This window comes from Mustela lutreola, chromosome 17, assembly GCF_030435805.1.
Source record: "Mustela lutreola isolate mMusLut2 chromosome 17, mMusLut2.pri, whole genome shotgun sequence".
NCBI classification, from domain to species: Eukaryota; Metazoa; Chordata; class Mammalia; order Carnivora; family Mustelidae; genus Mustela; species Mustela lutreola.
The window spans coordinates 11,989,839-12,014,126 of NC_081306.1; the positions used below are offsets into that span (position 1 = coordinate 11,989,839).

A 24,288-nucleotide genomic window follows, 5' to 3' on the forward strand; every position below is an offset into this window, starting at 1 on the left:
ACATTTATTTCGACTTGACGCTAGTATTTTTTTTTTTTCGGTTAGTGCCGGGCAGGGGTTTCCGGCCACAGGTGTGGGCTTCTAGTGTGCTGCTGCTAACATTAGCCATAATGGGGCCATTGAAGGTGAGCCGTGTTTCAGGTTAACTAAACCAGATCGGGTCCTGCACCATTTGTGGTGACCTCTTGCTAGGCTGCTCCCTTAGAATCTCCGTTAACCGTGGTGGTTTTTTGCTCTTGGAGCCAGGCTGGTTCAGGGCACCAAGGCACATGCCTCTTTGGCTCCTCAGGAAAAGACTTTCTCTTCTTGTCTCTTCCCCTTCTGCTCCCTAACTATGCACCTGGGCTCATCTTGCTTGCCTCCCATCACCGTGTCTTCCCTCTCCTTTATTCTCTCTGTTTTCTTTTGCAGGGGAGGGGAGGGGCAGAGAGAATCTTAGACAGGTCCCATGCCCAGTGTGGAGCCTGACATGGGGCTCAGGCTCAAAGCCCTGAGATCATGGCTTGAGCCAAAATGTAGAGTCAGACACGTAACCCACTAAGCCCCCCAGGCGCCCCACTTCACCTTTCTTATGAGACATTGTTCCATTGGGATCTTGATGACTTTCTTTGGAAAAGCCCAACAAAGCCCAGCTCGGGCTACAGCGGGTCTCTTGCTCCCCTTGCCCTGTTTCCGCAACCTCAACGTTGTCATTGCTTCTCAGGAAAATGGTATCACGCCCTCTGGGACTCAAAGACTTCCTGGTGCTGAGTCTCGAACATGATGGGTGTGAATGGGCAGTGTCCAGATGGAAAGAGCTGATGGTTACTTCAGGTCAACCACTTCTTTTGGCCAATTAGACCAAAGCATAGCAGCTCCTCTCATGATTTTTTGACCTTTAAACCAGGGAAGTGACTGGTTTAACCAAACAGAGCTTGACACATAGTGGGCATTAAATATTGATTTAACAAATGAGTATCTTCTGATTGTGCCAGTTTTTTGTTTTTTTTTTTAAGATTTTATTTATTTATTTGACAGACAGAGATCACAAGTAGGCAGAGAGGCAGGCAGAGAGAGAGGAGGAAGCAGGCTCCCCACGGAGCAGAGAGCCCAATTCAGGGCTTGATCCCAGGACCCTGGGATCATGATTTGAGCCGAAGGCAGAGGCTTTAACCCACTGAGCCACCCAGGCGCCCCTGTTGGTGCCAGTTTTATAATCTTCTGACACATGGTTCTGTTCACATCACTGACCCTGCTCAAAATTCTGAACCTAATCCCATGTTCTTTGCTTTTCTCTACAGCTGATTCTTTTTAGCCTGGCATGGCAAGATTTCTATGATCTGGCCCAACAGCTCTGTATCTTCTAGTCACTTAAAACCCTCCTTACTCCCAGCAAGACTGGCTCATTTGTTCCTGGGACTGCTTTGTGCTTTTGCCTGTCTGTGGCTTTGGTATACCATTTTCTCCTCTCTGAATTGTCTCCAGCTTTCCTCCTCCTTTGCCTGTGTACAGCTTTACCAAGGTCTGGTGCATGCCTCTTTCCCGAAGGTTTCCCTGTCTGCTGCCTTGCCCAGGAGCTGCTTTTTTTCCTTCTCTGAACTCCCACAAAGCGGTATAGCTTTTGAGCATATGTGTTTTCTTCATCCTGCCCTTTCTTCTAGGTGATTAGCTCCTCAGACAAGCAGTGTAACCTTTTATTTTTTTTAAGATTTTTACTTATTTATTTGACAGACAGAGATCACAAGTAGACAGAGAGGCAGGCAGAGAGAGGGGGGAAGCAGGCTTCCTGTTGAGCAGAGAGCCTGACACAGAGCTGGATCCCAGGACCCTGGGATCATGATTTGAGCCGAAGGCAGAGGCTTTAACCCACTGAGCCACCCAGGCGCCCCCGTTCTTGGATTTTTGTTCGACCTCAGCCCTGAAACCACTTGTTCATGTATTGTCTGTCAATTTAATGATAGCCATTGAAAAGCTGGTAAATATTCCAAACTGGTTAAATACGGCCTGTATTTACAGGCTTGGAAAGCTAATTGGAAATGGCAGTTTGCTGTGAAGCATGAATAACGCTGAAGAGAAGCGTAGTTACAAAGGGTCAGGAGTGTGACTACTCAGTCTGCTGTGGCAATTATGTATGGAAATGAGTTCATTCAAAATTAGATCCATCTCATTTCGGCTTTAGACTTCCTGATCAAAATAAACTGGGAAATGAATTGTCTAATTTAAGCACTTGTTACTGGTGTTTCTTTAGCAGTTTTCTAAGTAGTTAAAGCATGCTTTGTACATGTTGGAAAATCGGTGTTTTAATGGCCATTTTAACTAGCATTTCGGAGATGTTCTCAGTGAAGGTATAGCCTAATTTACAGTAGGTCCATTTTCTGTATAAACCATTTTACTTACATAACTCTGCTAGCCTCATTGTTTTGACGGCTTCATTTGATAGAACTATTACTGGAAGCTTTCTACATATATTAGAAACTTTGCCCCCTTCCTCTGTTTCAGGCATAACATGCTCAATTTTTTCTGTTATGGTTATGCAAAAGTTTTATGTCAGATCATACGATTCCCCATGGGGACATTGTGACGATTTTCGGAAAGTGATTATTACCTAGGAGCAGATCTGACAGTTGAGCCTAAAGGGCCTGTGTGAGGTATCACAGTTTGAGAAGAGAGCTATGGTGCTTGAAATATTTATGTGTATTTTCAGTATTGTGACTGTATTTGTAAAATCACAGCAAGTCATTGTCTGTGTGTTTTTCTTTTAGGACCTAAATGAATTTAAGGAGATGACAACGTGTGTTTTCCCTAGGTAAGCTTTCTTTGGGGATTCATTATCCTTCACTCAAAAGAGTTCTCCTGCTGTAGAAGATACAAACAGGTAATAAATAGTGATAATAGTAATTACCTGAAGATGATTACAATCCAGCTGCTAATAGCTGGTTAATGGTTTCTAGGGCCAACTGTGATTGCTTGCTTTTATAGCTCATGATCAATTTTATTGCATTAAAAACCAGAATTTGAACTGAGAGCACCCGGCTTTTTCCTCCCCCCACACCCAGATCTCTGAAGAGTGCGTGCAGTCCTCCTGAGTGGACTCTTGTCCCTCTTGTCTGCCGGATGGGCCCTGTCCCACTCACGTGACCAGTTGACAGTGTCCTGTGGCCAGTCGAGAACTGCCCGGCTGGCGACTTTTCCCCTCATCTCTAAGTTGGTACCTTAACCTGATAGTGGCTCCCATGGTTAAGGTGTCAGGGTACTTCTGCTCTGTCGCATGTCTGGTGAGTCACGTGTCAGCCACGTGGGGCCTCCAGAGCTAGGATCTGTGTTTGAGGACCCATCTGAAGACGGGGAGGTGTGGCCACAGAGCTGTTGCTCTTACGTCTGGCCTAATTCGGCCCTGTTATCTCTCCTGTTCACATTCATGTCAAAGGCAAGAGTTTTCATACTAGTATCTGTCTCCTTTTTTTTTTTCATTATTCGAATCTCTGAAACAGAATTCTAAGAAATAACAATAGCGTGAAACTACCAAATGTAGATTTGAGCTTCCAAGAGTTTATCTTGTGCAAATCTGGGTAGTATAGTAGCTAGGAACTTGGGGAACTAGACCTACGCAGTATTTGAACTGTGGAAAAACTTCCAAAGATCTTCGCCTTCCCCTTGGAATTGATGTAGCCCGGGGTACAAGCAGTTCTAGAACTTGTGCTCTGAGCACGATAGAGCCTCTCGATGAAGAGGGTTGTGAGGACTGAGCCTATCTGACGTAGCAGTGGCCTTAGTGCTGGGTGACAGTGGCTCACATGCTTAGTTCTCTTGTCAGCTTTTAGGACCAGAGGCTGTCTCTTCATTTGAGTAAAAAATAATATTCTGGACACTGTTGTGTATTGTGTTTTCCTTATTAACATTTCTTTTGTTTCCAGACTCTTGGATACAAAATTGATGGCCAGCACACAACCTTTTAAGGTAATTCTTTAAATTGGAGCTCTCAGTGATAATCTGTTTTGAATTGTTCTGAATTGGTACTAGGAGCTTGGAATTCTGGTCTAATTGAAATGTTATTTTCAAATACGTCCAAAAAAGAAAAAAAAAAATGAGGAAAAGAGTAGAGATAAATATATAGAAATATGATTAGTGCTTGTCTTTGGGTGTTGGAATTACTTTTTTTCTCCTCTATACTGTGTTTGAATGTAAACATTTTTAATATTAAAATATATAATGTATTTTGGGGGGGTTGGAGTGGGGTACCTTGCTAGGTCAGTCGGTAGAGCATGTGACTCTTGATCTCCGGGTCAGGAGTTCAAGCCTCATGCTGGGCACAGATCTTACTTAAAAAAAAAAAAAAAAAAGAAAGAAAGAAAAAGAAAAAACAATACACACACGTATATTTCTGTATACATATATATAAAATGCATTTCTGAATAGGTTACACGTGTACAGACTTCATTTTCTTGATTTTATATATTTTGGTTTTTATTTTCTTGATTTATATATTTATTTTCTTGATTTTTGGTCATATTTTCTAATCAGGAAAACTCAGGTAAAAGTGAAATCATTTGCTATTTTGTGAAGTGACTTCACCTCACTGAGTGAACTGAGTGCCAGAACAGCACACCTTTCTGGCCCAAGTCCTGTAGGTAGTTGACACCTCTCCCAAAAACCTATGCTATGGTGATATTTCCTGCACGTCGAACCTGACCCTTGCTGTCTCTCTTTCATGCTGACGAAACCATGATTCTTGTATTTCTTTAAAGAACGCAAAGGAACAAAGCTAGATATACTTTTTTTTTTTTTCCCCCGGTCCTGACATTCAGTGAATCTCTCCTGTATGTTATGCTGAGATGATTAAAACTCGTAATTCTCTGCTTCCTGGTTTGCAGGATATCATTAACAACACATCTCTCGCAGAATTGGAAAAGCGGTTAAAAGAGACGCCTTTCAACCCTCCTAAAGTTGGTAAGAAAATAAAGTGATCCCAATAGTGCCCCCAGGGCTTGTGATCAGGGGTATCATAGAAGAAAGGGGGAACCTGTTCTAGACATACACACAGCTACAGATTTTGGCGGAGTTAACTTGCTCATGCCCTGTATTGAATTACTGCTTTCTGAATAGAGATGGTCTCATAATCTTTTTTTTTTTTTAAAGATTTTATTTATTTATCTGATAGACAGAGATCACAAGTAGGCAGAGAGACAAGCAGAGGGAGAGAGGAGGAAGCAGCCCCCTACCACCGACCCCGCCGAGCAGGGAGCCCGATGCAGGCCGATCTCAGTACCCTGGGATCATGACCTGAGCTGAAGGCAGAGGCTTTAACCCACTGAGCCACCCAGGCGCCCCTGGTCTCGTAATCTTATGTATGTTTTATGTTTATAGATTTGGGTGGGGTAGCCCATTCATTGAGAAGTTTAGCAATTAAAGCTTCAGGGCTTTAATTTCCTAATGCTTGGAATTCTCCCAAAATTTGATGTCTTTCTTTTCTGTAGTGCATTGTTTAAGTGGAGACAAAGAATCGGTGATTAATTGCCAGAGGTTGAGAATACACTTTTGTCTCAGAAAAGCCCAAGACCTGGGTTTCCGGATGAGGAAGGGGAGTCTCCAGCCTTGCCTCCCATCAGAGGTGGCTTAGCTGTGGGACAGCATCAGTGAGGAGAAGCAGAGTAGGGAGAATGTTTCTTGGGGCAGAGATGTGTTACCATGTCCTGGTCCCTGGGCCCCTGGGTCCCAGGTGTTCAGTGAACCTGCCACGTGTCTCTTCCTTGGTTCCTATACGCTTCATTTTGCTGCTGACGCTGTAATTAGCATTCCATTAGCTGCAGCCTGCAGACTTCTGAAGACATTGATAATTGGACTGATGGTTTGGAAATTGACAATGGAAGGTACTAAAGCAGCCAAGATTACAGCTATTTGCTTGCCTTTCTGGGTAATAGTCCAAAAAAGGAATTAAGAAAAGGAGTGAGGGTGAGGGAAGAAAGCCTAGACCTTCTCTGTAACGGTATGATGGAAATAATTGATTTTGGAAATAGTGTTTCAGCTGGTGGTGGAGTAGAGGATATTACTTTCTTGGCTATCATGTTAAAAGACTTTTTTAAAGCTTGGAGTCTAATATTTAATATGGGGTTAACAAATTCTTGCCTAAAGAGCCTTATAGTCACATAAGAATAGTTACAGTCTTTTTATTCTTAATTCCCATTCATGCTTTTGGTTCTGTTATAGTGTTTTTGATATTCATTTCCAGAACGGTTCTAGGAAATATTTATGAGTTACAGTTTTTTTTTGTTTTTGAGATTTATTTATTTATTTTAGAGAGCACGAGCAGGAGGGGTAGAGGGAGAGAAAGAGAATCTCAAGCAGACCTTGCAGTGAGCGCAGAGCTGGAGGCCAGGCTCGAGCTCATGACTCTGCGATCATGACCTAAGCCGAAACCAAGCACCCCTAGGAGTTACCGTTTTATCCCATTCTTTCCATGTAATAGTCTGGTACCTGGCAGTGTGTGTCAGTGTGATGTAAGAATCCTGTTGTAAAATGCTCTCTCCTGTGAAGTGGCCCCATGTTCCATGGCAGCGTGACAGTAAGTTCTGATCTATCTTTGGAGTTCGTTGTGCCTCCATCTTTAGATCCAATAGCTCGGAAAGAGCAGAGGGCAATGTTGAATTGAGCTGCCAATATTGAAGGGCCTTTTGCCTTTTGGAAGGGAGGTCTAGGTCTTGATGGTTACCAGTGACTGAGCATGGACCACGTGCCCAGCACCACGTGAGAGCGTTCCTGGCGTCAGATCATTTGATCCTCCTAAAAGCTCCGTGGCAGGGGGATTGGTTTTTGTCTCCATTCTGCCAAAGTGGAGGCCCAGAGGAGAAGTGACTTGCCCAGGATCACGTAGCAGGTAAATGGTGGAACACAGATTCAGACTCAGTGGGACGTACAACTCCATGCTGTCATTAGTCATGACTGAAATACTTGTTATGTCCCCGTGTCCTCAGGGAAGAAGCTCCTTGGGACTTCAGAAAGCGGTCAGAAGAGGGGTCATCTCTCATAGGGCAAGTTATGCATGATCGTAAATAGTGCCCACCACTGTGCTGACAGGAGGCCTGTGGCTGGGTCTTTGATGATGTCACTGAGCCATTTCTTTAGTCTAGACCCAAGCCCTCATTTTCAGTGACCCTTTTATCTCACACTGCAAGGTCTTGTGCAGAGAGAATAAAGAAGGAGGTAGCCTTTTCCTGCTTGTCGAGGATTCTTCTGCGGCACATACCAATGCCATCTGGACTGGGTAGGGTGGTGTACCTGCCTGTCTTCACGATTTGTGATATCCTTAGGAAAACTCTTTTTTCTTTCTCCTCCTTAGAAAGTGCGGAAGGTTTTCCAAGTTACGACACAGCTACGGAGCAGCTCCACGAGGCCGGCTATGATGCTTATATCACAGGGCTGTGCTTCATCTCCATGGCGAACTACCTAGGTACCCGCCGTACCTGTTTCCACCAAACACACCGTGGGCTGGGGTGGATCTTGCCTGTCTTCCATTTCCCTGGGGTCCGCTCACCCATATAGAAGTGGGAGGGCTGGAGGTCAGCTTTGGAGGGGCCTGGGGTGGGGCATGGAGAGGGCACAGGAGGCCCCATTGACTCTTACCTGGTGTGGCATCCAGCCCTTACTGAGTGCCTCTAACCCTTCTGAACCGCGCTGTTGATTACATAGGTCGTTGTCTGAACTTTCAGGCTTTGTCTCCTTGACTCTGTGTAATACTCTGCTTCTTTTCTTCATTAGGTTCTTTTCTTAGCCCTCCAAAAATTCATGTGTCTGCCAGATCAAAACTCATTGAACCTTTTTTTAACAAGTAAGTAATCAGGGCCCCAGTGCCCATGTTCTCACTGTTTAAGAGCCCAGTATCTGGGATGTCAGGTAAGGATGATGCAGTGCATTTTTAGATAAAGTGGTTCTCATCTCAAGTGACTCAGATGTTTTTCGAAAACAGAAATTGACCTTCTGGGAAATAATTTATTAAATATATTGCCTAAAAAAGAAATACAGAAAAGAAAAGAATGCCAAAGTTAGTGTATCTTTTCCAAGACAAAGAACTGGTAGTTTTGGCATTTAAATTACCTGCAAGAGAGACTGTGTGAGTGTGCATGTGTGCGTGTTTGTGTGTGTGTGTGTGTGTACGTACGTAGTTGGACCGAACACTGCTAACATATTTTACACATGAGGTTATTATTTATACTTGCGTTATTATCTCATTAAATAATACTCTTTTTAAGAAGATGTTGGCTACACAAATGGCTTTTAAGATAATCTATGGAGAAGTTTTGATTGTCCTTTTATCCCAAGCTTTCATCTGAATGGATCCGGTGAAGTAAAAGCTTACTTATGTACTCATCATTGCAAGAAGTCTGTGTGATTTAGGGAGATGTCTAAGTTCAGAGCATTTTCAAAGACTCTCAAGATGATTACTTCAAAGTGTGGTTTGTGCTTTCTTGGCACGGTTGAGACGAAAGTTATAGATGTGATCCTCAAGCTGGCCACAGTTGGGCTCTGTGCCAGAGCCCTAAACCTTCTTTACGCCAGCTCTTTTAACAGGATTGGTTCTAGGAGATTCTGGGGGAGCCAGACAGAACAAGGCAGCCCACATGGGTCATTACTGCTGGGAGAAAGAACCATTTCAGCGTTGGCCTGGTTACATCATTTCCTTACATTATATGCAACACTTTACAATCCTATCAGTGCATTACTGGGTAAGAACACTGTCTCCTTTGGATGTCTATGTAAATACCAGTATCACAGTGCTTGTACTTAGGTGACATGCTGCAGAGACAGATGTTAATTCCAAACATCTGGATTCCTACAGGTTTGGAATTTGTATAGTCTGAGTTAGTAAGTTTTATCACACTTTGGCTTCTTCTTCTTTTTTTTTTTTTAATCTTTGTTCTTTTCTGTTGAAGTTCAGAGCTAAATGTGTTTGACCTTCAAAACATCTTTCAGAGAGAAACAGAAAACAATGTAGTATATATTGAAAATACAGTTGAATTTTTTATTAAGTTTTTTAAAATTCCATATAGTTAACATACAGCGTCCTATTACAAGTGCACAAAATAGTAATGCAACAATTCTATACATTATAGTATACATATAGAATACATTATAGCATAATGTATTCTATACATTATCATGATAAGGAAATGAATTTGAATTTTTTTTGGCATGGAAAATTAATTTTACTAATTTTATTTTTTTTTAAGATTTTATTTATTTATTTGACAGACAGAGATCACAAGTAGGCAGAGAGGCAGGCAGAGAGAGAGGAGGAGGCAGGCTCCCTGCTGAGCAGAGAGCCTGATGAGGGGCTCGATCCCAGGATCTTGGGATCATGACCTGAGCTGAAGGCAGAGACTTTAACCCACTGAGCCACCTAGGCTCCCCGGAAAATTAATTTTAGAAGCTAACAGTTGAATCCTTGCTGTCTGCCCATTTCCTTATGGGTAAAACAGGATTTTCTTAGCTTTTCACTTTTATTTTGGGGAGACTGTTTATCTTTGTAAATCTCTGGAAGGGCAGCTTATGTCATAGACCATGGAATGTGCAGGTGACCCTAAATTTTGTTTGGATCATGGCCACTCCTTGCATTTTTATGTTCAGGATGCTAAGTCCATTGCACAGCAGTATTTTTCAGCTGGGACAAACTTACTCATTTTTAAATATTTATTTTTTATTTTTTTAATTTTTAGCTAGGCTCCACATATAACATGGGGCTTGAACTTGTGACGCTGAGATTAAGAGTCATGTGTTTTTTCTATGGAGCCACCCATGCGCCCCTTATTTTTAAATACTTAAAACAGCAAGCCTGCTTCTCCACTAAAATCAAGTCCTTATAAAATAAGGTGATGGATATAATTTGGGTTAGATAATAGGATGCACTTTAGTTTGTCATTAACCTGGGTGACCAACATGAAGAGCAATCAAAATTAGCTTTAATTAAGAAGCTTAGGGGCACCTGGGTGGCTCAGTGGGTTAAACCTCTACCTTTGGCTCGGGTCGTGATCCCAGGGTCCTGGGATCGAGCCCCACATCCGGCTCTCTGCTCAGCAGGGAGCTTGCTTCCCCCTCTCTCTCTGCCTACTTGTGATCTCTCTCTCTCTCTGTCAAATAAATAAATAAAATCTTAAAAAAAAAAAAAAAGCTTAAGAAAGACTTTATGTATTAATAGACCAGTATATTATTGCTAATAATGTTTAAGACCATTCAAAAGAACTGGACGGTAAACATGTAGTTTCATTTTGGGTTGGGAATATTCATTCATGGTTTGGTTTTTTTTTTTCCCCTGAAACCTAGATGCATACCAAATATAGTTGAAGATTCAGGAATCCTGTGATTTCGCCCTGAAAATTCTTGAGTTTTTGCTCCATTTTTTCTTCCATCTGTAAAGGAAGAATATTTTCTTCGTCTCTGAAGGAAAAAAGTCCAGCAGGATTTGAAATGCAAAATAAGAAGTATTTTAATTCTATATTGGAATAGCTTGGTCAAGTACAATTGTTCCTTCTTTTTTCTTTGAAAAATAATTGATATGCAGCATTGTATTAGTTTCAGGTGTACAACATAGGGATTTGACGTAAAAAACATTATGAAATGCGGTCATCCCTTCTCAGCCCATTTAGGAAGTGGGAAAAGCACTTGCTCCTTTCGACATCTCTTTCTGTGTTAATACTGACCTCATTTAACTTCCATGCAGGTTTGATGTATGACCTTAACCTTGACTTTGTCATTTTTTTTTTTTCAAGATTACCCTTGTAGAGAAACATTCAGAAAGGGCCATCCACATTATCTCAAGTGGTTGATTTTTAGAAAAGTCTGTAAATTTCTCTGAGAGTTTGTTTGGCACCAGGCTTTTCTCAGAAAGAGCTGAACCAAAGATGCATAGCCCTAACATAAATTTGGGTGGAAATCAAACTGCCTACATATGCAAATAACTTCTTGTTCCTCTCTCACCAGATTTATGTTTAGAAAGTAAACCTTGAGGGGGAAGTTAAAACCCCACCTCTTTCTGCATTGTTCTGAATTGGCATTTGGCTGCCTTAATGATGCCTTTTTGGGGAAGTTTTATTGAGAGATCCCTGAGACAGCTGGCCGTTGAGTGATCTGCAAAGACCGCATGGAGTAGAAGGTGCTTTCTGAGCCATACTTACCTAGAAGCTTGTCCTGGGAGGATTTCTCATGCTGCCATTTTTCCGCATGCTGCCTGGGTGCTTCCTGCATTTCTCCTCCCTTTGTTGGAATCAGAAGGAAAGTCGTAAGGAAGCCGAGCCATGGAGATCCTGATCAGACCCCTGCCAGTGACTGTCTGTGTGCAGTGTGCCCTTCGTTTGTGTTGTAGGCAGTTTGGGCAGGAAGTGATTTGCCTTCTCTTGTAACCTTGGTCAGTGTTGATCAATGCATGGAAAACCAGACTTAAGAGAAGATCCTTCAGTCAAATCCTGTTAGGCTGGGAAGGGCTAAAAATACTCCGCTTTCACTTTTTTTCATACCACAGAAAAGCACAGAATCAGGCTTTTACCTTATGTTTTATTAATAGTCATCTGTGTTGGCAAGACACGTTGAACTCTCTTGTAGATAACCTTTTCTGAAGGTTTTTGGGAAGGTTATTTTCTGTTTACCTCACTTCTTAGAAAGAGGAAGGAAATGAGCAAGTCTCTTACTTTGGCTAATCTCTGTAAGTAAGGGAATGAAAAAGGAAGAATTGTCTGCTGTTCACCCTAGATGATGGCGGTCTTGGTTTTGGCACAAGTGTCCTGTATAGGAACGGGATTCCTGTAGGAATCTAGGCCTTCTTGTCTCTGCAACGGAGACGAGGAGACAAGCCATCAAAAGGAGTGATACACTCTTGGACAAATGGTTTCGTCCTCTATAAAATGGAGATTAAATTATTCACCTCCCTTAGAAATTGCAGATCTCACATGAGATGCCAAAGGACATCGCCCAGTATTTATTACTTCCCTTTCTTGAAATGGAAGAGAATTTAACATGCCAACAGGTTCGAAAAGTCGATGTGGTAGTGGAATGTATTTCTGTGTTTCTAGTTTCATGATCAAGAAGAAAATTTGTTACCATGTGGGTATAAAATTGGAGCCCGTGTTAAGTGTTCACTTTTGCCTGTACCCACCTCTTAGTGTTTGCTGATGAGAAATCAGGTGCTGATGGAGCGTGTTCCCTTGGGACGTAAGGGACCCAGCTGGCCTTGCTTTGGAGCGTCTGTCAAGGTTGTGTCATTCAGATGAATACAGCAATTTACAGAAGGTTGTGTAGGAACAGGTAACCATGATCAGTGTAGAGGCAGAGGGATCATTTTGACACCTGAAATAAAGCACCATGTTTTTTCCCTTTTCCTCCACGGAAAGCCATCACATGCTGGTAGCAAGTTGTTCTCCTTTACAGTAATATATGCCTGTGGGTCCTATTTGACATCAGAGAAATTTCAGACTGAAAGATTATAGGTAAGCAGAATACCTCCTTTCTTCCCGGCCCTTGTGGTGATAATGGGAAGAGCAAAGCTCATTTGCTCCCTTGACAGGCAGCCGCCATTCATGCGGAGTGGCGTGGAGTGCCAGGTCGCCAGCGAGTTGTCCCAGAACTCTGGAAGTGCAGACCCTGCTTATCTTCTGTCCTGCTGGTCCTTCCCTTATACAGAAGGTGCTGGAATAACAGGAGGATGAGGCTAATCTGTTCTGATTCCCAGTGTTTGCTGTCGGCTTTTAGCATCCTGGGTGAGGGTCAAATGTGTTTTTACGGACCATTCAGGTTGGGTATAAAGTCCTCTGCATTATTACAGTGATTTTCCCCACTGTGAGACCTGCGACACCCCCGCGTAAGCAAGAGTTACAACACAGTTTATGCCATTGGGGAGGCGCAGCGGGGGATGTCACAGAAGTCAGTGGAACTGGTTCTATTTGCATGTAAAATTTTTAGATCACTTAATTAGCTTCTCCAGTAGAATTGCTGCACTCTGGGCTGTTGTGTAGTGTAGCGTAGTTGTGGTCTCTGCAATCAGGCATCTGGCTTTGAATCCCAGCCCCACTTCTTACATCTGTGCGATCTCGGGCAAGTTCCTTACCCTCTCTGTATCTCACATTCCTTGTCTGTAAATGGAGATCGTTCATACCCATTTGATAGGGGTGTAGTGAGGGTAAGAGGCGAGCGTGTATGTAAAATGCCTGGCACATGGTGGCTCTTGGTCAGCCCGCTGCTGCAGTCACTGCCGTGGGGACGTTTCTGCTTGGACACTGTGTGTCTCTGACCAGATGCAGGGAGCACATGGAGGCCTGTTCTGCTTTCATAGAAGACGCCCTATAATCATACCTTTTTTTTTTTTTTAAGATTTTATTCATCCGTTTATTTTTAGGGGCAGGGAAGGAGGGGCAAAGGGAGAGGGGGAGAGAATCCCAAGCAAACGCTGTGCGGAGCTGACATTGGGGCTCGATCTCATGACCCTGAGTGCATGACCTGAGCTGAAACCAAGAGTCTGACACACTAAACTGACTGAGCCACCCAGGCATCCCTCATTATACCTTTTGTACCGCACACACCCTGAAGGTGGGACCTCGCATTCAATCAGGGGCCTTGATCCGAAAAGGGAAGGGGAGGAGGAAAGGCCCCGTGTAACTCAGTGGTGTCCAGGGAGAAGGTTTGCATGGGTTTTCTCCACTTGCTGGTTTTGCCCTTGGAGGCATGTGGTCGATTCTCAGTGTTTGTGCCATTGTAGCACTTCGAGGTGTAAATTTTTACTGACAGGAGAGGAAAGAAATGGCATTTACTTTGTAACCTGTGGGAAGCTGTTTATTTTTATTTTTTTAACCACTTTATGAGGATATAAATTCACATACCAAATCACGCAGTTAAAATGTACAGTTCAACAGTTTTTGGTGTATGGAGTTATTACTTTAGAAAAAATTATCATAAAACATGTGTAGCCTGCAATTTGCCATTTTAAACATTTATTTATTTATTTATTTATTTATAAAAGCTTTTATTTATTTCACACAGAGAGAGATCACAAGTAAGCAGAGAGGCAGGCAGAGAGAGAGGGGAAAGCAGGCTCCCCGCCGAGCAGAGAGCCTGATGTGGGACTCGATCCCAGGACCCTGAGATCATGACCCAAGCCAAAGGCAGAGGCTTAACCCACTGAGCCACCCAGATGCCCCTTAAACATTTTTTTTTTTTTTTTAAAGATTTGCTTATTTATTTGAGAGGGAGAGAGTACATGGAGGGCGGCAGGGGGAGGGAGAGAGAGAATCTTAAGCAGGCTCCTTGCCCAATGTAGAGCCCTACACAGGACTTGATCTCATGACCCTGAGATCATGACCTAAGCCAAAATCAAGAGTCAGATACTTAACCAACTGAGCCACCCAGGTGTCCCTTAAACATTTTTAAGTCTGCGATTCAGTGGCGCTACTGACATTCACAATATTTCTGCCAACATCATCATTCTGTTCTCAGAACTTCTTGCTCACTCCGGGCAGCAGTCCTGTAACCATGAAGCACGAAGTCTTTGCTCCTGCCTCCCCTCAGCTCCTGGGAACCTCTGATCTACTTTCCAGCCTCTCTGCATTTGTCCTTCTGTGAACTGTTCCCTTTTGAGCAACTCACTGCTTCCAGGAGATCTCAGTCTGTGAGAATGACTGATACTTTGCAAATACGCAGAGCATTTTTCTTCTCTGTTTATTCACCATCTGAGGTTTAGATTGCTTCTTAGGCACGGAAGCCTCGTAATGTGTGCATGTGAGTCCATGCCTGGATCTCGGCCGGGGTTTGCTTGTGAGTCCATGCCTGGACCTTGGCCGGGGTTTGCTTGTTTACAGGGCTGCAGAAGCGTGCTGGATAGAGCAGAGGCTGCGGGCTGGGCCGTCGAGCCCCTCAGTGGGACCATCATCCTTTCTGAAGCTGGGTTGCCCCATCTATGAAAGGAAGAGCATAAATGGCCCCCTGGGAGGCTTGACCTCAGCTTGGAGAGAAGCATCGAGAAGGCCCCCAGCACAGAGTGTGGCCTGATGGGGAGCGGAGTTGCTGCTGTAGCTTTCCCCACAGTGAACTTCCAAGAAAGTAACGTAATTCTCGTTTTTCCGGGCACTGGGGGTAGTGGTAGAGTTGCAGAGCGGGCCTTGTGTACTTAGCTGGATTTTCTTGGGTGGCAGTCTCTGTGCTGTGAGCAGGAAAGAGGCAGACATGCAGGATGGCACTAAAATCCTTTGTATAGAGAAACAGCATCCTGGAATCCTCTTAAGAAAACTCTGCCTGTTTTTGTATCTTAATGAAAAAAGGTCTTGCCGCAAGGTTTGGTCATGAATGGGAAGAACAGACTCTCTGCCCAAGTGTGGGTCACGCTCACGTGTCTTGAGCCTTAGATGCTGGAAAAGCAGTGAAGGGAAGGGCATGGTCTCCTCCGTTCATGTGCCATTGGGAGCAGCTGTGCTGTGTGTATGCCTCTGGCCACAGGAGCCCCTGGGGATCCCAGAACCGAGGGCTCAGGGAGGCAGGATGCAGGCAGACAGTAGTGGTGGTGGTGACTGTGGGACCCTCCATGGCTGACCGGCTGGCTTGGCCAACAGCATGGTAGTGTTACCCTTTAATTCTGCATTTGCATCTGTGGTTTTTGAATGAAGGGGTAACGCCCTTTGCCCTTGCGCTTCTGCCCCAAATGGATTTGTGCCAGGGCTAGGGAGCATCGTCTGCCACTCATTCTGCCCCGGTTAGAAGTGGACTGTGGTGCTCTTACGGACGTTATTTTTCAATCATAGCCAAGAAGTATGCCTCTTACAAAATGTAGAGTCCATTTTCAGCCTTCTCGGGATTGTGCAAATCTTGGAGTCCAGCGCCATGGGGAGTAAAATCACAGCATTGCGAATGCTTAGAGCAGCCTCCCACTTTCTAGAAGGTTTCTCCACAGTGTGCAGAATGTATTTTGCCCCAGTGCACAGGAGGTATTTCATCCTCACATACCCAAACCAGAGCCCTTTGTCTTAGCCCAAGTCATGTTCGCTTCACTTTAGGTTCCCCAAGTTACTAGGATAGAAGGACTCTCCAAGAATCGACTTGGTTTGGTTACCCTGAAAGTTCTGTAATACACTGGTTCTCAGAAAGGCAAAAGACAGATGAGTCCAGGGCCCAATGAATGATGCTCAGGCCTTCCGTCTGGCTTCTTAAGACTGGGGTCCTGACTTCTTTGGGTAGAGGGTGCTGGCCTCAAGTTGGTATTGCTCGTCTGATTTCTTCCTTGTGGTCCGGATTGCCAGACTTGTATCAGGTGAACCGTGTCTGTGGCTTTTTCAGAAGGCTTCTTTTTATTTTATTTATTTATTTAAAAAGATTTTATTTGTTTTATTTGACAGACAGAGATCACAAGTAGGCAGAGAGGCAGGCAGAGAGAGAGGAGGAGGAAGCAGACTCTCTGCTGAGCAGAGAGCCCGATGCGGGGCCCCATGCCAGGACCCCGAGATCATGACCTGAGCTGAAGGTAGAGGCTTTAACCCACTGAGCCACCCAGGCTCCCCAGAAGCCTTCTTTTTAAAGAAATCTCTAAGGGCACAGACGACGGACCCATCTTGCCAGCTTGCTAGTCCCGGGGGCTATCGGCTGTTAGTGGTAAAGTCTGCGTTCTTAGGTATTCCTCACCTTGCTTTGGCTCTGGCTGGGAAAAACCAGGCAAGTTATTTCCGAGACCATTTAACATTTCATTCATACGATTTAAGCGTCCCCAGCATATGGTGATACTGAAAATCTGATACTAGCCGTAGTACCAGTTAGGTAGCACCGCACGCCAGAAGCTTCGCTACTGAAAGCTTTCCACTCTTCAGTGAGTTACCTACGTCATTTCCTTGCATGTACTATGATTGCTGCCAGCAACCCTCAGAGATAAATAATAATGTCCCCATTTGCAGATCTTATCTTTTTTTTTTTTTTTAAGATTTTCTTTATTTATTTGACAGAGAGAACACAAGTAGGTAGAGAGGCAGGCAGGGGTGGGGTGGGATGGGGAAGCAGGCTCCCTGCTGAGCAGAGAGCCGGATGTGGGGCTCGATCCCAGGATCGCTGAGATCATGACCTGTGCCAAAGGCAGAGGCTCAAACTACTGAGCCAGCCAGGCACCCCTTGCAGATCTTATTTTTAAGTGATCTCTACACCCGACGTGGGGATTGAACTCATAATCCCGAGATGAAGAGTTATGCCCTCTACCAAGTGGGTGCCCCAATAATGTCCCCATTTAAAATCTAAGACTGTTTGCCAGGGGTCTCAGAAATGGCAGAATCAGGGATAAGCCAGGTCAGTCCTCGACTGGGAGTGGTTTCTCCCCCCTCCCTCCAGCACAGAGTTTCTATAGAGAGAGTTCTGCGGTGGGTTGCACATTTTCTGAAGAGACCATGCTAGTATCTTTGAAAGATTTCCTTTTCCTTGGTTTTTGTCTTGAGCTCATGGTCATGAAAGATGTTGACTCTATCCACGGGATTATGAGGGGCTGGTTTCCCCTGACACTTTATACTCTGCTGTTTCACGGGCTGTGCAGGCATCATTGCCTTTGTATAATGCTTAGTTTAACATTTTTATTTGATGTAATTTGATACGGTTCATTTGATGGGGATTGTTCAAATGAGCTGCTGGTTTTTTCTTTCTTTTTTTTTTCCTTCCTCTTCTCCTCCCCTCCTTGTTTCTAATGTTGTATCTGTTTAAGAAAGGCCATAGGTTGGCTTCAGGACAGATGTCGGGTAACGCTCTATTTGTCAAAACATCAAGTGACTTCATTGAAAGCTGTGTGCCCCCCGCCTGAGTGATATTAAAATAACCAATGCCACAGTAAGTCCCCTCCAGCCAGTGGTTGCCTTCGTATTTTACACAAGTGCTTTAGTGAGCAGAATAAATGAGCTTGTTTTGTGAGAGATGTCTGCATGCTTCTTACCCTGGATGATAAAATTAGCTTTTTATAGCACATAAATATGTATAATGATGAACCCTTGCATACAAGGTTCTTATGAAGTGCTTTTACTGCTGTGCCCTGAAGGAAACACCAAGACCATTTGCAAGTACAGTAGGGCTGGCAGTCGTTAAAGGTTTCAATTTTCCTTTGGAAGGCTTGGGACTTGGGGTGAGCCTTGAATTAATTCACTGCTCAAATTCTGTTCAGATGAGATTTTACTGCACGTCTCTGTATCCCAGGCTTCAGTGGTGTGAGAAGAATGCAGTTTTATTTCGAAATTTCTCTCTCTCTTTTTTTTTGAGATAAATTTTTTTTTTTTTTTGAGATAAAGCTTTTTAGGAACAGAAGTGTCATCCAGAAGAAAGCAGGTGAACAAATGCAAATTTTTGCTCATTGAATGAAAAAGTGCATTTCTAGGAGGAAGACGGAAGAGTCTGGTGTGGCTTCAGGTTTTTCTTTTGGCCAGGGAAAGAGACCAGATACGCAGTGCTGTTCTTTTTTTTTTTAATTTTTTTTTTTAATTTTTTTTTTATTTTTTTTTATTTTTTTTTTTAAAGATTTTATTTATTTTATTTGACAGACAGAGATTACAAGTAGGCAGAGAGGCAGGCAGAGAGAGAGAGAGAGAGGAGGAAGCAGGCTCCCTGCTGAGCAGAGAGCCCGATGCAGGACTCGATCCCAGGACCCTGAGATCATGACCTGAGCCGAAGGCAGCGGCTTAACCCACTGAGCTACCCAGGCGCCCCCGCAGTGCTGTTCTTTATGCAGACTTGCCGTGACTTTAGAAATCCTTCCAGATCACTCAGGTCTGGCTCTGTGTGTCCAGGTCTGACATCACCTAAGACACGCTCTTGTATTCAGGCCCCTGTAGGTCTCCCCCAACTTGGGATGTGCCAATTCGCTGGTTTCCTGAGGGCGATCACAGTGTGTGGGGCCGGTGTGCCTAGGAAGCCCAATGCCCTGACACCCCAGGGTAGCAGCTCCTTTTGCACTGCAAATGTGGGAAGGTCCTTTTCACTTCGCACAGCTCGGCCTTGCTTGCTGCCTATCATTCCCATTGCCTTGAAATTTCACCCTACCCAAGGCTCTTGCTCACACGGCAGCCTCATGTTGCGTGTCTGGGCTCTGCTATCATTCAGCCAGCCCTTAGAGCATTCCCCGCCCCCAAAAAATGTTTCTGGAAGCTTGTATCGTAAGCTCTTGCTTCACTTATACCCACTAGGGGCTTGGGTGCTGATTGAAGACTAAAAAGCTGACTTTTCCCTGACTTGTCTCTGCTTCTGCTGGGACTCCAGCCTCGCCATTTCACATCGAGGCTTTGGAAACAGCTCAGGTTAAAAGCCACATGTGAGACGCACCCAGCAGAAGGTGGTGGGGGGCATTAGTGTAGAGCTAGTAGTGAGAGGCTTTGGGTCTGTATCCTGTCTCTCTGCTTCTTTGCTGACCAAAGGTAACCCACTGAACTTGGAAAAACCTGCTTTCTCGAAAGTTCCTGGTACGATGAGGCTAGTACTTATCTACCTGTCCTGCAGACACCAGAGGGTCAAAGAAGCTGAACATATCATGATAAATATTGTTATTTTAATCAGGAACTTCATACTTAAAAAAATATGTATCTAGGTATATATATATATATAGATATATATAGGTATCTATATATGATACCTATCTATAGGTATACACACACACACACACACACACACCCATATATGCACTTTTTTCTGATTGAAACAAAATACCCACTCGTAATTCCCCTAGCCGCCACCCCCCACAAAATCCCTTCATTTTATTTTATTTTTTTTTAAGATTTTATTTATTTGATAGAGAGAGATCACAAGTAGGCAGAGAGGCAGGCAGAGAGAGAGGGGGAAGCAGGCTCCCTGCTGAGCAGGGAGCCCAATGCAGGGCTCAATTGCAGGACCCTGAGATCATGACCTGAGCCGAAGGCAGAGACTTTAACCCACTGAGCCACCCAGGCATCCCCAAATCCCTTCATTTTAATGAATGCCCTAGCAGTGTGTTTTCTCTATCTGTTTCATTTACTAATTAACATCAATATAATTCATTTACTGATTGAGAGTATACTAGTTCTATCATTTTGTAACTTAGAAAAAGGCAATAGTAAATTTTTGAAAGACGTTAAAACTAGTGGCCAGCGTCATGTGGGGTGGTGTTCAGTGGTTTGTCGGGTGGCTATCGCGTGATCCACTTAAAACCTAACCTTTTTGGTTGGACCGCTGGTCCATAAGCACTTCCCCGCACTACAAATGGGCATGACCATTTTTTTGCTAGTTGCTTTTTTAAAAAGTGACCATTGACACACCACTCTGATTCGCTTTCTTTCTCTACCTCCGAACATAGCACCGGAAGGCATGCTGCTGTGAGAACAGAATTAAGTATTTTCTTTCATTTCCGAGTAGAATCACTGATAACGTACATAGATGTGATAATGCAGAATCTTAAAGAACTGTAAGGATCTTTTCCGTTCCCAGAGATCTGAGCCTCTCGTGAGCAGTGTTCCTGAATCACCTTTGGGACTTACTGGGTGTGCATTTTTGAATATCACTTTTGCCTTCTTTGTTTTTTAAGCTTAGCTGCATAAAATGGGTTAACACTGGCATCCTTGTGCAATCGGTTCTTATTCGCTAGACAACTGGGGGATGGTTCAGATAAGGCACAGTCCAAGGCAAGCTGTTGTGTCACCAGAGAATGACCTTTGATCTTAGTGTAGTTCTTAGAACAGCCCCGTGTGCTTTGTGGTTGCCAGAATCAGTGTCTGAAACTTGCTGGTAAGGTCAGACAGTTCTCACCTGATAAGGTGAGAGGTGTTTTCATTAGTGTCGTAGGTGTTATTTACGCAAGGGTTTGCTGGTCTCTGGTGCTGCATTAGTGCTGAAGTTTAACGTGTGATGCTAGAGGTGATCATTTGTGACCAATTCCCAGAGCCAGGTTGGACTTTGGCAATGAGTTGCCAAAAGAGTGGTATTAGTAATCTTTTTTCTCTGTCTTCTTAAAAACGAGAACAAAAGTAGTCAGCAGTGATTTCGCCCAATTTATCTCTTGCAGAGAAGCTAATTGCTTGCCACAGTTGAGCTCCTAGTTTCAGGGAGCAGTAGAAGACTTCACTTATTGCTTCCTGGATTCTGAGGTAGTCCTTGCTATTTGGATAATTTTGTGTTCTTCTAAGCCAGACTCATTCAGTGTAAACAAATCATTAAGACTAATGCTTTTTGGGGAAGTTGGCACAACATCTTGGTCATTATTATGCAGGTTGATTAATGAATCGTTATTAACGGCAGCACAACATTGAACATACTCTTTTCACGTTCTGCTCACTCTCTGATTCTCAGTCCCCAGAGTGTCTGAGTCCCCACATCTCAGGTAGGGCCTGGGAATCTGCATTTCTAACAGGTTCCCCGGTGGTGCCGATGTTGTTGATCTGGGCCTTTTGATAAGGGCTCAAGAGTCTGGGCTCCTAAGAAGTTTTCTATCTGGGATGGAATTCTTCAGTGGCCAGCAAGCCTTCTCACACAGTCTAGGCCACAGTGTCATGCTGCCCAGGTCTGGAAAGGACATTGGCAGGTGGCTTTTTGTGAGTGCCACGCAGCATGTGGGAGATAAAGGCACTGTGCACAGCTCATGCTGGGGAGCTACCCATTCAAGACGCTGACCTGATGTTACCCAGTCCGATGAGCTCAAGGGTTTGCTGTGCTTTACTGTTGGATCTTTCCAGACATGTTCGGTAACGGAGATTAACAGCATCATCAGTCATATGGTTGTAGAAACTAAAAACCTGATTGATGCCCAAAAGGGTAAACTTTGTTTCGCGGTGTCTAGAATGTGAACTGGAATTTATGGTTTCTTAGGCGAGATTCTTGGTGTAAAATTGGCAACTGTATCAAATACAAGTTTAAATCTTCATCTTCGACAGAGTTAGTGTCAACCCTTTTAGCCAATAAGTGCTGAAATAATACTTCATCAAGAAGGCTGGCGGGAAGGTGGCAAGACTCCCACCCTGTCACGTCGCCACTGAATCAGGGCCATCTGGGATCTTTACTACAACAGAAATACCATTTGGTGCAAGTATTGGTCCACATGTCTCTAATAACTGCAGTTGAAGGCTTGTGCAAAAGCACGCTTCCGTACCTTTCTCCCGTGTGTTTCCAGCCTCCCTGCTTGCCCAGATCGTTCCCTCTTGGGTGCGGGTGGACATTGTCGCACAGATGATCCCTGTGTGAGGTCTTTGATCAGAACCTCTCAGGGAGGTGTCGGCCTTCTGACAGCCAGTCTGTAGGAGGCATGCATATAAAGAAATGCAACTTTGCTTCAGAAGGGCAGGGATGTGCCCAGAGCTGCGGCTTCCAGACAGCCCTGGCCCTGGGGTGGGAAGCCAATGGGGAGTTGACTTTGGTTCCATTCCAGTGACGCCCAGCTACAACTTTAGGGTCGGTTTCCCAATTGCAGGGCTTTCTCCAGAGGCGCAGGCTGCCAAGTCACACACAGAGTTGGTCTGCGTGTTCCCCCAGGGCTCAGGACTATTCATTTCTCTCTAAAGCCCAGACATGGAGGCATTGGGGAGGAGTGAGCAGTGCTATTAATAATTTATTTGAAAGGGGTTTCTATTTAGTGAAAGCGTTGAGCAAGCAAAGAAGATAGTGTGGAATTAACTAACTTTAAAAGAAAAAATCTATTGAGTCTTTTAGCTAAGAACAGATTTTTACTTATTTTGGTCAGTGGTGAAATTCAGATGAAATCTTAGAAAACAAATTGTCTGTGTGTTGGGCGCCAAAAGATACCCTTCAAAAAAAGTTTCGAGACACTTGATATGGTGAGTTCAGTTGGGGAGTTCTTCTTTTATTTTTTTAATTTTTTAAAAAAGATTTTATTTATTTATTTGACAGAGAGAGAGATGACAAGCAGGCAGAGAGGCAGGCAGAGAGAGAGAGGGAAGCAGGCTCCCCGCCGAGCAGAGAGCCCGATGCGGGGCTCGATCCCAGAACCTTGAGATCATGACCTGAGCTGAAGGCAGCGGCTTAATCCACTGAGCCACCCAGGTGCCCGGGAGTTCTCCTTTTAAAAGTGTAATTCTTTTTTTTTTTTTTTTTTTAAAGATTTTATTTATTTATTTGACAGAGAGATCACAAGTAGGCAGAGAGGCAAACAGAGAGAGAGGAGGGGAGGCAGGCTCCCTGCTCAGCAGGGAGCCCAATGTGGGGCTTGATCCCAGGACCCTGGGATCATGATCTGAGCTGAAGGCAGAGGTTTTAAACCACTGAGCCACCCAGCCACCCCCAAAAGTGTAATTCTTAGTGCTGTTTATAAGACAACAGATTTTCTCAGTTTACTAGTGAGGTCCCATGATTTTAGAAATAAAACTGTATTTTAAAAAGAAGTCAAGCAATTGCGTCCTTGGACATGTGATTTTACCTTATATCGCTCTGCCCGTGGCAGGTGAGATAGTGCACAGGACACACAAGATTGATTTAACGGGCATGTTTAGTTGTGCGTCTCTGAGGGTATCTGTGTTTCCCCTGGACCTCTCCGTTCTGGTGGCCTTTCTTTTCTTTCTTTATTTTTAAAAAATATGTATTTGAGAGGGAGAGAGGAAGGGAGAGAGCAAGCACGCATCAGCAGGGTGAGGGGCAGAAGGAGAGCGAGAATCTCAGGCAGACTCTGTGGAGTGCGGAGCCTGGCTCTGGGCTCGATCTCCCATCCCTGACATCATGCTCTGAGTCGAAACCAAGACTTGGGTGCTTAATCAAGTGAGCCACCCAGGTGGCCCTATTTTCTTTTTTTCAGTTTAAAAAGTAATAGTAAGAGGAATTTTAAAAAACAAAGCTCAGTTTTCCAAAATCTTTGGCTTTTTTTTTTGGTTTTAATGGGGATGGAGGGGTATTTTTATTTCTTAGTTTAATGAGAAATATTTTACAAAACTATATTTGTAGTATAAAATTTGGGACTTTTAAAAAAGTTTTTATTTAAATTCCAGTTAACCTATAGTATAACACTAGTTTCGGGCGTACAGTAGAGTGACTCACCTTTCATGTCTCACCCAGTGCCTGTCACAAGTGAGCTCCTTAATGCCCGGCCCCCCTGTCCCTCTTCCTCCCCCTTCCCCCCCATCCATGTGTTCTCTAGAGTTAAGAGTCTGTTTCTTGGTTTGTGTCTCTCTCTCATTTTCCTTCACTCGCGTGTTTTGCTTCTTAAATTCCACATATAAGTTAAATCATACGGTATTTGTCTTTGTCTGACTGGCTTATTTCGCTTACCATAATACACTCTAGCTCCATTTATGCCGTTCCAAATGGCAAGATTTCATTCTTTTTTATGGCTGAGTAATACTCCACTGTGTATATGTATGTGTGTGTGTGTGT

The 24,288-nt window shown here is 44.0% G+C and overlaps 1 protein-coding gene across 2 annotated transcripts in view; it reads left to right on the top strand.

The window, feature by feature from the left end:
• PARN (poly(A)-specific ribonuclease) overlaps positions 1-24,288 on the top strand; it is a 158,162-nt gene that overhangs the window by 28,052 nt on the left and 105,822 nt on the right. For both annotated transcript variants that reach the window (XM_059153980.1, XM_059153981.1), the window contains exons 14-18: positions 2,742-2,785; positions 3,894-3,936; positions 4,851-4,926; positions 7,313-7,423; positions 7,732-7,801. In XM_059153980.1, the coding sequence (XP_059009963.1) occupies positions 2,742-2,785; positions 3,894-3,936; positions 4,851-4,926; positions 7,313-7,423; positions 7,732-7,801 (344 nt within the window). The remainder of the gene's footprint in view (positions 1-2,741; positions 2,786-3,893; positions 3,937-4,850; positions 4,927-7,312; positions 7,424-7,731; positions 7,802-24,288) is intronic.